The 13,399-nt window shown below is 38.8% G+C and overlaps 1 protein-coding gene across 1 annotated transcript in view; it reads right to left on the reverse strand.

The window, feature by feature from the left end:
* The window catches only part of marchf1 (uncharacterized), a gene marked incomplete at its 3' end in the record, with an annotated part of 8,312 nt that extends 1,706 nt beyond the window's left edge, over positions 1-6,606 (reverse strand). Inside the window, exons 1-3 of the mRNA XM_010768301.1 lie at positions 6,521-6,606; positions 2,646-2,696; positions 2,051-2,124 (exon numbers count right to left, since the gene is read on the reverse strand). Coding sequence (XP_010766603.1) covers positions 2,051-2,124; positions 2,646-2,696; positions 6,521-6,601 — 206 coding nt within the window. The remainder of the gene's footprint in view (positions 1-2,050; positions 2,125-2,645; positions 2,697-6,520) is intronic.
* Between the last annotated feature and the right edge of the window lie 6,793 nt (positions 6,607-13,399).

A 13,399-nucleotide genomic window follows, 5' to 3' on the forward strand; every position in this document is an offset into this window, starting at 1 on the left:
CGCTAGAGCCACACACACACACACACACACACACACACACACACACACACAAGATGAAGATGTGTAAAAGAATAATGTGAAGTAAAATGACATGAAGTGTGGCGACATGAACTAAACAGCTACTCTGAAAAGGTCCGTTCACCCAAATTACAAAAGACATACAGTAGTTTATGAGTTAGCAACTACTTAGCACTTCAGATTGTTTTGTCCTGGTCTAAATGTCACTTTTTAACCCAATGCAATGGAGGGGGATTTGATTTACTCTTATGGGGGGAAAAATATTTTAAAAAGCTTTTTCCAGAATCTCTGTCACTGTCGATAAAAGACAGACCTTACTGTCAAAATGTTTTGCAGCTTTCTTTAAAAGAAAAAAGTTTACAGTGAGATTTCCTAGCGATCCTGAATATCCTACAGTACTCCTAGAAACCTTGAGCTTTCAGTCCATTGTAAGTGACTGAAGGTTGGACTCTCTCCATACCTGGGCAGATATAACTAACTATATCTGCATTTTTTAGGATTCCACTCGCAGGGAGTATGTCACGGAGGTGATCTCTGGGCCCATAGATCTCGGCCTCCGTTACAGGTTGTATAGCTTCATTGTGGTTGATTGTGTTCACCTGGTGCCCTGTATTGTCTCCTCCCCCCTCACCTGTGTCTTGTTGATTGATTAGTGTGTGTATTTAGGCTCTGGTTTCCCTGTCAGTGGACAGGTAGTGTGTGGGAGATCCTTGTGTCTGCTGACTGTGTTCAGGGAGGACAGTCATATTGAGGCTGGTGACTATGTGCACAGGAGAAATAAATGCCCACACCGTGTTATATTTGAACTCTCTGCCTCTGCCTCCTTGCTTGGTCGGGCCGCTCAATTGTCAGCTTCAGAGTATTTATATTATTCTGTAATGCTGAATCTCAATTCATATATCTGAACTGTGGTGAGATCGAGCTCAAGTCAATCTAGAGAAAGGATACGTCTAGATTTGAAATATGTTACTAATTAAAATAAAAAACATTAAAGGTGACCTATCATGCAAAATGCACTTTTGTACGTCTTGTATACATGAATATGTGTCCCCGGTGTTTCAGGGAACTCACCAAGTGTCAGAAAATACAACCCTCTCTATTTTCCTCCATACCCAAATCTCTTAAAAAGGGGCTGCAACGGATCTGATACAGACTGATCCAGATTTGAACACTTCTATGACGTCACAGAAGTGGCGCTACGGCTATTGGGCCAATTCCACCAATCAGGAGGAGACAGCCACGGACATTGCCGTTCGAAAGCGCTGGAGACGCTGTAGTACATATGCCAGGCCTGTAGATGGAGCTGTTCTCACAGAATCAGAACATTCAAAGACAGTGTTAAATTGAGCGAAATGAGGAATGGCTAAAATGCATGATCTGTTTGGTATTTTGAAAAATAAAAAGTATAAATATGCCTTTATATAGGTATGGTCCTACACTATATTATTCAAATATAGCATGATAGGTCCACTTTAAATGAGCTGTTCCTAGAAACCCCCACCTGCCGGCGTTGGTATATAAAAATAACTCCTAAGATACAGAACAGTGGGACATGATGTACAACTGAATAATTAAGTGAAAAAAAATGATTACCAGGCTGGTTAATCAGAATAAGAAATAGTGAATATGGAATCATTTCAGCATGCTATGTAACAGATGGAGATTCACACACTCACATACATCACGTGTCCACACTGCTATAAACAGAGTGTCCTCTCTGCTTTTAACCACAGGACAGAGCCTCTCGACAGGACAACCAACCACCAGTGGATATAATAAGCTGAATCACATTTCTGCCATCAGCCATCTTCCCTTTAATGATTGTGCTTTGGGAGCACCATTGGTGTTTGGCATCCATTTTAATTGTGTTAACGCCGCCTGGGTGCTGAGGCCCGTGCTTCATCAGTCTTCCTATCGGTGGAGGTGAAGCTGTAAAATGTGCGGCTTAATGTCACAGAGAGAATTGTGGCTGGAGCTTTCGTTGTCCACATTCTGTAATTCTGGGTAAAACTTAAAGAGAACGCTGGCTCACCTGCAAATGTCCTGAGAGGACGGGGTGATTGATGTTCTTGAGGCTGTAGCTGGTCCTGCTGTGGAGTTGCTGGCCTAAAACAAGTAGATGTAGATGAAATTCCTGCTAGGAAATCATAACAACTTAAATCAAATATAATCAGGTGATCACAACCTCTTATCAGACTTTGTAGAGATTACATAATCAAACATATTGATAAACCATAAATATAAATGATGCTGCGACAATTGTTTGGAACCCATAATAAGCTAACAAGCTAACATATAAAGTACTGCTTACATATTAGCTATGTAGAGATTTATTTTATCTTTGGTTTTTCTGTGTTGTGTTGAATTAAAGTGATGATTATATGCAGGTTTATAACTTTGTATTACTTTGAGTAACTCTTCCACATTACGCAATGTAATTTGGGTCATAGCTAATAACAACAAATATCAAAGCATCATGTATTGTCTCATGAGTCATACAGATATAAGGGATACAAGCACAATCTTGCACATTAGACTATGCTTGGGTTAACAAAGCTTTCCACCCTTTGAACCATGGCATTGGCATTGGCATTGGCCCTTTAAGCTCCCTGATATTCAGCCGTTACCTTGGAGATGTTGCTGGATCGACTCCCTGAGCGGCCGGGGGCCTTCCTCCCCTGCAGGGAGAGGGCGAAACGGAAAATCATTAGAGAACAGGAGATGTTGGTCATTGAAGCACAAAGTGTTTGAATCAGTGATTTATCTATAGCACAAAACACTAGGTAATCCATTGATAATACATTTACACAATACTTCACTCACTTCAGGGTAAGAGCTCAATCATGACATCATGACTTGCTGTAGGTTATTACTGTTATGACATTGATTCATAGTTTAGTATATACAAATATGGAAAATGTACGTTATGATACAAAACTGTAATGATTTATAGGAGACAGACAATCTAAAAATGTCCTCATTTAAAGAGCAGAAAGCAGACACTAGGGGCGATTCCTTATGCTTTGTGTTGCAGTAGCTAAATATAGGAAATTGGACACGCTAATGCTCTTATTCTGCAATAAAACATTGTAATTAAATTAACCTAATACTACATGTTCAGGAGAATCCATTGTTATTCTGAGTTAACTGGCTGCGCGTTGATTGGTTAACAATCCTGCGTCAGGAGTCATGCGTTGCCTCGTGTCCTTGTTATTTAATTCTGACCTGGGCTAAAGACAACCAATCCTATTACCTGGTCCTCCTTCTCTAAGTGGATATAATGCTGCTCTGCATGCAATGTGTCTCTATTTATAGCAAACTCATAGCACGTTTTCTAGAACTTCCCAGAGTGCCGTTTGCCAAACTCAATGGTCAGACCTTGAACTCAACCCTCCGACTGTTTTTACCTCGTTTCCCGCCTGCAGCTTCTTACACAAGTTACCAGAGGGCGATTCTGTGTGGGAGTTACTAAGTACTGAGAGTGATGATACATCGTGAACAAAACAAGATCTTCTGTACGAAACATTTAAAATAAGTAATAGATTAAATAACCTAAGAGAAATGTCAGGTTTTGGGTAATTCAGTAGAACACAAATCTGAATTATCTATATATCACAATCTGCCTGTACAACAGACCATGTATCTCCATCATAGGAAGCAGTGTCCTATCTAGAGATTCTTTGGCACTAAAATGCTAGAATCTCTTGGCAGAGGTCTAAAAAGAGAATGTTGCCTCTATACTTACTATTGGGACAGTTATAATTGGACACTACCAGATTGCAACAAGAAATCTTACTTGAAAAATGTCAGATTTTCTTTTCAAATCAAGATTACCAACATCACTTCTTTTAGTTGGCTTTCATCCTTAGCTAAAATAGTAATGTTTCTGTCGGAAAAGTGCATTACATACAAGATTGAACATGTGATGGAGAGTAAGACATGAAATTAAATTAAACAGATATTCGATTGTATAGTCTATATATCGTCTAAAGGTATTTACAGATTGTGGTGCTCTCTGCTCTCTTTGCAGGTGAGTGGCATGGACACTAATTGCTGTGTCCCATTATATATTTGTCCTCATCCTGGGAATAATTAAAGGGCAAGTGTCAGAGGACCTGAGGGATCTAGGTGGAGCAAACAGGGAGAGCATGTCCGACAGGAATTCCGGCGCTAATCCATGAGTCATTTGAACACAAATAAAAGGTTCTTAAAAGATATTGTACACGGAGAAGCAACCAGAAAAGGGACTTTAGCAAAGGTTGGATGTGAGCTCTGACTTTGTATAAAATCAATAGCTTTGATATTTAAGAAGAAAGGAGAGGTGTACTTGTTTGTGGTTGTTGTTTTATTTTGACATAAAGAGAGAATTGGCATTTATTTTTTTAAGTCAATTATATACTTAAATATTTTGAACATGAAAATATATTGCGTCCCGATACTGTAGCTTTGCAGCAATGTCATGAATGAATATGCCTGCTTACATGCTATACATGTTAGAGGTCTGTTTGTACAATTTTTGAATAAAATATATTATACGTGGTTTAACGCAATTGGTGAGCTGTGAAGTTATATGCTTTACGTATCTTACAGGATATACACAGAGTTCAAAGTTGATGTTAGCAACGTCACATGTGGGTGGCTTCTTTAAATATATTTGATTTGAAATATGAAGAACAGAGCAGAGTTTGCCTGAACCAACCCACACACAGACACAGTTGTATGTACAGTCAGTGAAATAAAAGAGACGTTGACAGTGGAAGAGTGCTTGGTCTAATCTGATCAAAGGATTTGCTGACAGCCAGGTTTAAATCAGTAGACCTGTGTGGAGTCAATGCGCACACTCTGCAGCCTCCTCAGGAAGTGAGATTACAGAGGAGACATGGACTTGGTGTAGTGTGCGATTGTAATGTTTGGTAGTTTAACAAGACACATCGGTTATTAATTGAGTCGTAAAAGAGATCCATTCTGATATAACTACAATGTCTTTGCTTACAGAAGTCTGACTGCGAGAAGCTCATTCTGCTATTTTGGCAGAGGAAAGAAGTGCCTTGTGTTAATCTCTGCCAAACTAAGCTGACCAAAACTGCATTTAGAGAGATTTTGAAAAACAAACCATGTGAATTTATTAAGTTGTGGCATACATTTTAATTTCACAACAACAGAATGTAGTGTAGAGTGCTGTTCTTTAGAAATAGGATGGTGATAACGTGTTTTAATTACGATTAGATGAGATGATGAGAATATTACCTATGACACCAATATGTAGGATTCTTAAAAAAACACGCCACAATTTGAAGCTATCGCTGGAAGATTCTTTGACCGAGCTAGGGTAGCACTTTCCCCAAACGTGTAGTCTTTGTGCCAAGCTGAGATAAACACAACTGAAGATGTTAAACTGATATCTGTCTCCTCATCTAGCTAGCAGCAGTGTTTTTCAAATGTCAGTGCATTCCAATGAAGGCACAATGACAGATTCCAAAGTACTCCCTCTATGCCCCCCTAGAGGTGTATGGCGCTGTCTGTATTGACAGAGACCTTTCCCTCTGTTTCCTTTCTTTATTTTCTTCTGGAAAAAAGAAAAGAAAAGAGAAAGCTTTTTTTATTTTATATTCTTTCACTTTTTTAATTTGTAATGCTATTTTATTTCTATTTCTGAAATATTTTGGACTGTTTATTTCTTGTGTCTTAATTTCTCTTATGTACATTGCCTTGTGTTTTTATTTATCTATCTATCTATACACAGCACAGACAGAAAATCAATGAGTTGAACTACAAGTATAGATTGTGGTCGATTATCAAAATATTATTGAAAATTACTTTTTCTGCATTTTCAATATCATTGTCTTTACTAACCTATGATAATGAACCTCTGAACGGAAGATAAAATAAACAACAACAAGAATCGTTCGCCTGCTCACCAGCACCCTTTGAATGTTGGTTGCTATCTTTGCTTTGTCATCCAGTCTCATTACTTTCCTTTGTCTGAGAAGCCCTTTAAGTAGCAGTAGCTTCTGTACTGTACACTGGTGTGTGTACAGTGCATGGTACACATACTCAGATTCCACATGTCTTTCGCTCTTATGACTCATGTACACAGACAGACTACAGAATACATTTTTAAAGAGGCAAATGATCTATTCCCATAAACATATGAGCCAATATCTTACATTCCTAAAAGGCTCTTACAGTTGTACACTGGACTGGTAGTCTCCATACAGACTGCCAAAAATCCAAAGGTTATTCTCCTCACCACATGCAGAGAACCTGTAATGCATCATTCTAAGCGTTCTGAATCATACGCCTGACAGTCCTAAGAATCACCAAAACTGAAGTTAGATTTCAAGTACAGTTAACTTCACACAGGATCACAGCTAAACACACAACTCCTTCCTGCCGGAGCCTCGCACCAGCCTCCTTACTGCCGGAGCCTCGTACCAGCCTCAACTCAGATTTCAGCGGTGATGAAGTGCAGCATCAGAGTTAACATCCTGCGCTCCCTTACCTGAGCGCCTGCTCCTCTGCCAGCACTCTGAATCTGATGCTCAGCACAGTCATTGATGAGTCTTTGTGTGGACATATGCATGTTTCTGTGGAGGGGATTGAGTGATGCAGCGTTGACCGAGCGTTTTTTTTTTTGTGCTCTGGGTCAGGATAAAAAAACACCTACAGCTACATTTAGACAACCAACCATGAAGCTGCAGCTGCACAGATCATATTTGGTTATGGCATGTCTAACAGAACCTTAAGATAGGGAAAATAAGAAGAATATCCAAAAGTATAGATCCATCAGCATTAAATATAGCTAACCTGCTTCATCAGGGCTGAGTTGTTGTGGTTGTTTCTGTGGCAACACAACCAAAACAACTAAGAAGCTGTCCTCATCACATTCTGACTGCAAGTTGTTTCATTCTGATTGGTCCAGGGAAATCACATTTTTTCAACACAGTTTTATCCACCCCAAACCAGCAAAAAGAGCATATAAATAAATAGAGAAATCAAATATAGAAATCCCCCATGATATGAAACAAACATAAAGAACAAGACAGCTTTGTTCAAACTCTGGAAGAAAACAGGATGTAATTTAAAGATTGCATCACCTAGGCAAGACTTTAAAGAGAATATCCAATGCATTTTAAAGGTAGGGCAGGTAAGAATGGAGAAACCAGCACGAGTGCATTAGAATTTGAAAGTTTGAGCCGAAAAAGATCTGCCCCTTCCTTCAGACTTCCTTATAGACCCCCTCCTCCAACACACACGGGCGTGCACGTGACCAATGAGGGCACGAGATAAGTTTGTGCACAGATGGAAGGCTGACAGGCAGGTAGGCCATCCAGTTACTTTATCCGGGCCGGCTCAGATGATTGGTCGTGCTTTTTACAGCGCCACGGCTTCCACAGATGACATTTTTTATGTACTTATTGTCAAAGCATTTAATATATTCATTGCTATCAGGATGTTAAGAGCATTCCATGGAAAGTGTTTCTGAAGTGAATTACCTACCCCACCTTTAAATGTTACACTTCCATGTGTTTTCCTTCATAAACAGTTTTTTTAATTTCCAGTAGAATCTTTATAAATCCAAGATGTTTGAAGGACCAACTAGTGTGCTCGCAAACCAGCTCTTTATCTTAATAGCTAAGTTAATAAAAATTAAACGTTATATTACTATTGCTTTTGTATTTGGGCTTGGTTGAATGTAATTTGTATTAGGAGTTTAATTAGAAGAAAATGCGAACCCTAGACCTGCGTTATTCAATAAGCGTATTCAGTTTCTGCTTGTTATGTTTATACCCTGGTTGTTTGATAGCCGAGTTGATGGAAGCGCTGTGTGTGTGTGTGTGTGTGTGTGTGTGTGTGTGTGTGTGTGTGTGTGTGTGTGTGTGTGTGTGTGTGTGTGTGTGTGTGTGTGTGTGTGTGTGTTTTCAGGTCAGAGGTCGGACTGGTGACAACAAGCAATGGCTATAATACAAAGAGCAATTATTAAATGGTCATTAGGTGTAACAAAACCTCTCTCCTGCTGATTTAAACTAACAGCATGTGGTATTATACCAACTTCATGGCAAGGAGAATAGATCATATGTGTGGAAGCCAGGCACTGAGAAGAATATACTGCTGTTACATTAAGTATGACACACAGTTTTGTTTTGGTAACTTGTAAATTAGCCTCAGCATTTTGTTCATAGCAATCAGCTGTGAAACTGGTGTTTATAAGGTCTGTGTCTTCGGGTTTGACATTTCTCTGTTCTGCATTGGAACGGATCGCAGCTTTCAAAGAATGAGAGGTTTTTTGCCCCATGAAGATGTCTAGTTAAAACTCAAAAAAAGTGTTGTGAGGACTGCAGGTTAGTGAATAAATTACTTGAGAATGGGGCCAAAAATGAGGAAGTGAAACCATTTTCTATTACAGTTACTGACGTCAGGGACTATGTTCCTCAGTAGGTTTGCAGTGACGCCATTATCAACAGAAAAAAGTATTCTTATTGGAATCAAAAGACTGAATAATCACAAAACAATATAGTTACAACCACGATTTGTAAACGGTATAGTTTTCAGAAATACTCAACACTACTTTGAATGCTCTCTGCTTTCAGACAAAATGACTTTGTAGCCTTGTGCATGTAACATAACATGATGTTATGTTCTATGGTGGTTCATGATGTTCAATGAGGTGCTATGATGTGATGTCAGGCTGACAGAAGGTGCAGTTGAAAGCATGAAACCCCAAGTGAGGGAGCAGTGATAAAAGGTCGCTGAGTGCATGCATGTACTGTATGCCTGAGTGATTCTGTGAGTTCAAAAAACTGTCAGCTGATACTGGTGGCTGACACACACACACACACACACACACACACACACACACACACACACACACACACACACACACACACACACACACACACACACACACACACACACACACACACACACACACAGACTAACCTCAATCTCCTCCTCTGACAAGTTGTGCTGCTAATAAGCTTACTCAACTTGTGCAAATGGACAGCAGCGCACATGCACACACGCGCACACGCACGCACACGCACACACACACACACACACACACACACACACACACACACACACACACACACACACACACACACACGCACACACGCGCACACAGTGTCTGATTGTTCAGGAACTCCCTGCTGGCTGAAACCTATTTCTTCCTTTAAAAAAGAAAAAGGCCAATTAATCATCTATGTGACCCGCCATGAAGAAAAAAACCTTTCACAACCATACTCAATGTCTTCAGAGAAAGTGTGTACGTGTGTGTGTGTGTGTGTGTGTTTATGGTGGAGGTTTTAATCCTATTTCAGAATCTCTCAGGTCATGAGGATTATGATTGATATAACTGGAAAATGGGACACTTACAGTGATCAGTCAAATCCGCAGCTTACTGAGGTGAAGAGGCGAACTCTCGTGCACTGGGCAGTGACATAATGAATGCATTGAAGCTAATCTGGAATTTTAAACCACAGTTTGTAGCATGTCCAAGTTGTTTCATAATAGATGAGGTTTTTCTTGTGCCAGAGCCAGAAAAACCTAGAGAGAACTGGCAACAATAATGCATGGCTAAGATTGACGCAGCAATAGATGTTGTTCACTTAATTAAAACACTTTGATAATCATTTCTGTTTAATTTGAAAGTTTAAGATGAACCATATGACAATTGCGTGAATTATATGTCGCTAACAACCCAATATTATTTTACTTTTTTAGACGTGACTGTGTTAATAACATTAGTTCATTTGTTACGTTTTTCTACAGATGAGTGGGTGTGCATTAAGTTGAGGAATATTTACCACAGTGTAAACAAAAGACTAACACTGTATTTGTTGTGTCATAAACAGGCTGTAGTGAAACTCTTACATGTTTTGTTTTGCATATATTATCCAGTAAATACCTGCACACATTTTAGTATACAACCTTGACAACAGTACGCATTACCTGTCTATCGTGTTACTACATTACATGTCTAAATCCTCGTTTGTACATTTTAAGTGATTTATTATTTATACTTTTTCAAATTGTTCTTTCTTTAACATTTAATATGCTCTCTAGAAATCCACCTGTGTTGGTTGAACTGAACTTGAACTGACCTCCTGTCTCTACTTTACCTGCTTGTTTTTTTTTTACTTTTTACAGATTCACTAAAAAGAACACCCCTCTAATATATAATGTAATTTTGTAGGAATAAAAACATTCAGATTCTTTTGCAAGACCTATAAGTTATGATTTGTATGTACAACATTCTTTTACCAGCATCCCCTTTCTCACCACAGAAAAAGTGCAGAAATATGTGACCCAGATTAGTACACCCACCTATGAGAGGCCGTCTAGCTCACAACTCGTACTTGGTCTTATATCAGAATCTCACACATACACCATTAAACTGTTTTATACATATAGCTAAACACTTTGACACGCACAATCATACTCTCTTTCAAACACTTTTGTCTGGGCCATAAATCAAACTTACTTAAGTACCAAACTGTACTTTCTTAGAAACTCTATTATTCCCACTTACAGACAACATCACACTACAATATAATCAGAGCACTGCTAGCTACATTTGAGCTGCAATAAGAACTTTTGTTAACACTTTATATTAAGGTACACAAATTCACCATCAACTAGTTGTTAATATGCATATTAGCAGTATATTTGCTCTTCATTAGTCATTATAAAACACTTATTAATGCCTTATTCTACATGACCATATTCTACAAGTAGTAGTTGATAGTTTTTCTAATAGTAATAGTTTTTCCTCAATAACCCTCTAATTGGTGCTTATTTATTGCAAGTAAGGAAGTAGTTTGGTCTTAATATGCTCAATATGGGCCTAATAAGGCAGTAGTATCACAAAAATAGTAATTCTCCCATATTAACACTTAACAAATATGATCTATCCTTATGGAACAATACATGAAACTATAAGTGTTAATTAAGTCTAAATAACTCAAAATTAGGTATTTATTTCTAAGAACATGTTCCCTATTTTAAAGTGAAGTCTTGTTCATAACCAATAAGCTAGTAGTTTGACTCTAATTGACCTGAAAAGGGTTCCCTATTCTAAAGTTGCCTCCTCTTCACACTTAAATACATTATAGCACGCAACTACTGAAATTAACCTCAACAGCACATGAACAAAGTAGGCTCACGTTGAAATATCTGTTTTATTAAACCACTAATGGGAGGTTCTGACATGGGCGTAGGTAGCATCCTCAATGTGGGTGGGACAATTTGACAGTGGGTGTGGGCAGGTGGTGGAAATCACCTCTGGGCATGCTCCTCCGGAAGATTTAAAAAAAAAATGTTTTATGTTTTTTGAACCGAGAGCTACTTTTAAAGTTGCCAGTCTGCCGAGATCTACCAGTCCAAATAGAGAGGTGTAGCCATTACTGACAGCCTACTACCAGGTAAATACACACTTCTACTTTTATTAATACTTCATAAAATATTGCAGATCCTTTATCTTACCTCTTTCTAATCTACACACATACAAGTATTTAACTGAAGTTACACAACAGTGTTGTTGATACAGAGTTGGAGTTTATTCACACGTCACATACTACAGTGGGTAATGTTTTCAAGAAACATTGAAGTCTCTGAAGAGGAACTTGTGGCAGTGCTGCCACATATGACACAGGAAAAAAAGAAAAGACTCTGAACTCTTTCTTTGCCATTATATAAAAATATTGTTGCTACAAAAGTATAAATTAGGCTTACTAATAAGACAACTCAGATCTGAAGCTACACAGGAATCTGCGGTGGGTTAGGTAATTTTGGAGAAACCAGCTCAAGTGCGCTAGAATTTGAAAATACACACCCAGAAAAAATCTGCCACTTCCTAACACACACGAACGCGCACATGACCAATGAGGGCACGAGATAAGTTTGTGCACAGATGGAAGGCTGACAGGCAGGTAGGCCATCCAGTTATTTTAGCCGGGCCGGTGAAAATGATTAGTCGTGNCACACGAGATAAGTTTGTGCACAGATGGAAGGCTGACAGGCAGGTAGGCCATCCAGTTATTTTAGCCGGGCCGGTGAAAATGATTAGTCGTGCTTTTTACAGCGCCACGGCTTCCACAATTTTTTTTATGTATTTATTGTCAAAGCATTTAATGCTCATTCATTGCTATCGGGATAAGAGCATTCCATGGAATATAACAAAAAGTGTATCTCGAGCCGGTTTCTCAAACTTACCTACCCCACCTTTAATAGAATCAAACCCTTTCTCTGTTGCATTTTCGTAGAGTATAAAAAGAAATGCCTTTAAAATCGGATGCAAGCAACACCAGTTTCTTAACCTGAATGATAATAGACTATCATCAATTTAAACATCTCCAAATGTCATCACATAAACATAATACATGTTACTAATCCTTACAGTGTAAGTGTAAGGCTTACACTTACAGTCATGGCTTTCTGACGGACTTGACCCTTTTACTCTTCAGGTTGCATAGGGGAAAGTGGCAGTCTACTGCCTTTCTTGGGCGGTGTCCGTCAAACGAAAAACGTAGAGCCAATCAGGAACTGAGAATTTAGTCCAATTTCCATCTCAATCAAACTCACTTCCTTTTCAATCAAACTAACTTCCTTTTCAATCATACTCTCTCACACACATAGCTATTCTTATGCACACACCCTATCATTCTGTTTTATACACATACCTATATAGTCAATCACATTAACTATTACTACCTCTTATAAACTATTATTCGGCATTTCATTCCCTGCTATTCTGAAGGAAGGAATGACAGTACGTTAAAGACGGTGTGATACTGTGTTTGAAAGTCTGGTGGTTTACAAGTATGAGTTGTGAGCTTGACAGCCTCTCATACCCACCACTTCCTTTATATCTCTAACACACACACACACACACACACACACACACACACACACACACACACACACACACACACACACACAGAAATGGGGAGGTCCTAACACACTTGTTTTGTGGTCTCTTGTTTTAAAAAACAACTGAGTGCTACAGTAGACAATCAATAATTGTGGCCTGCAAATCTTTTTAACATGCGTTTAGGGAAGGTGTGGTTGTTTAGAAGATAGTAGAGGGTTTCAGAAAGAAACATATCTGTTCCATTGAATCAGGAAAGCTAGAAAACCACTTGATGGTTATCTTCTGTGAGAAGTTTCAGAAAAGAATGTTGGCATCTAGAAGATCACCCACTTTCCACCACAACAACATCTCCACCTGAAAGCAATCACTTCAAATCAATGCATTTGTCCATTTTGTGTACACACACACATCATTAATAATAAGGGACATATGATCTCACTTGAACATGAGAGGAAGGGATGTGTTTTTCTGCTTTTCACAGCTCAACCAAGTGTTTGAAAAAGAGAGTGT

Source organism: Notothenia coriiceps, unplaced genomic scaffold (assembly GCF_000735185.1).
Source record: "Notothenia coriiceps isolate Sejong01 unplaced genomic scaffold, NC01 NC01_scaffold00005557, whole genome shotgun sequence".
Taxonomy (NCBI): domain Eukaryota; kingdom Metazoa; phylum Chordata; class Actinopteri; order Perciformes; family Nototheniidae; genus Notothenia; species Notothenia coriiceps.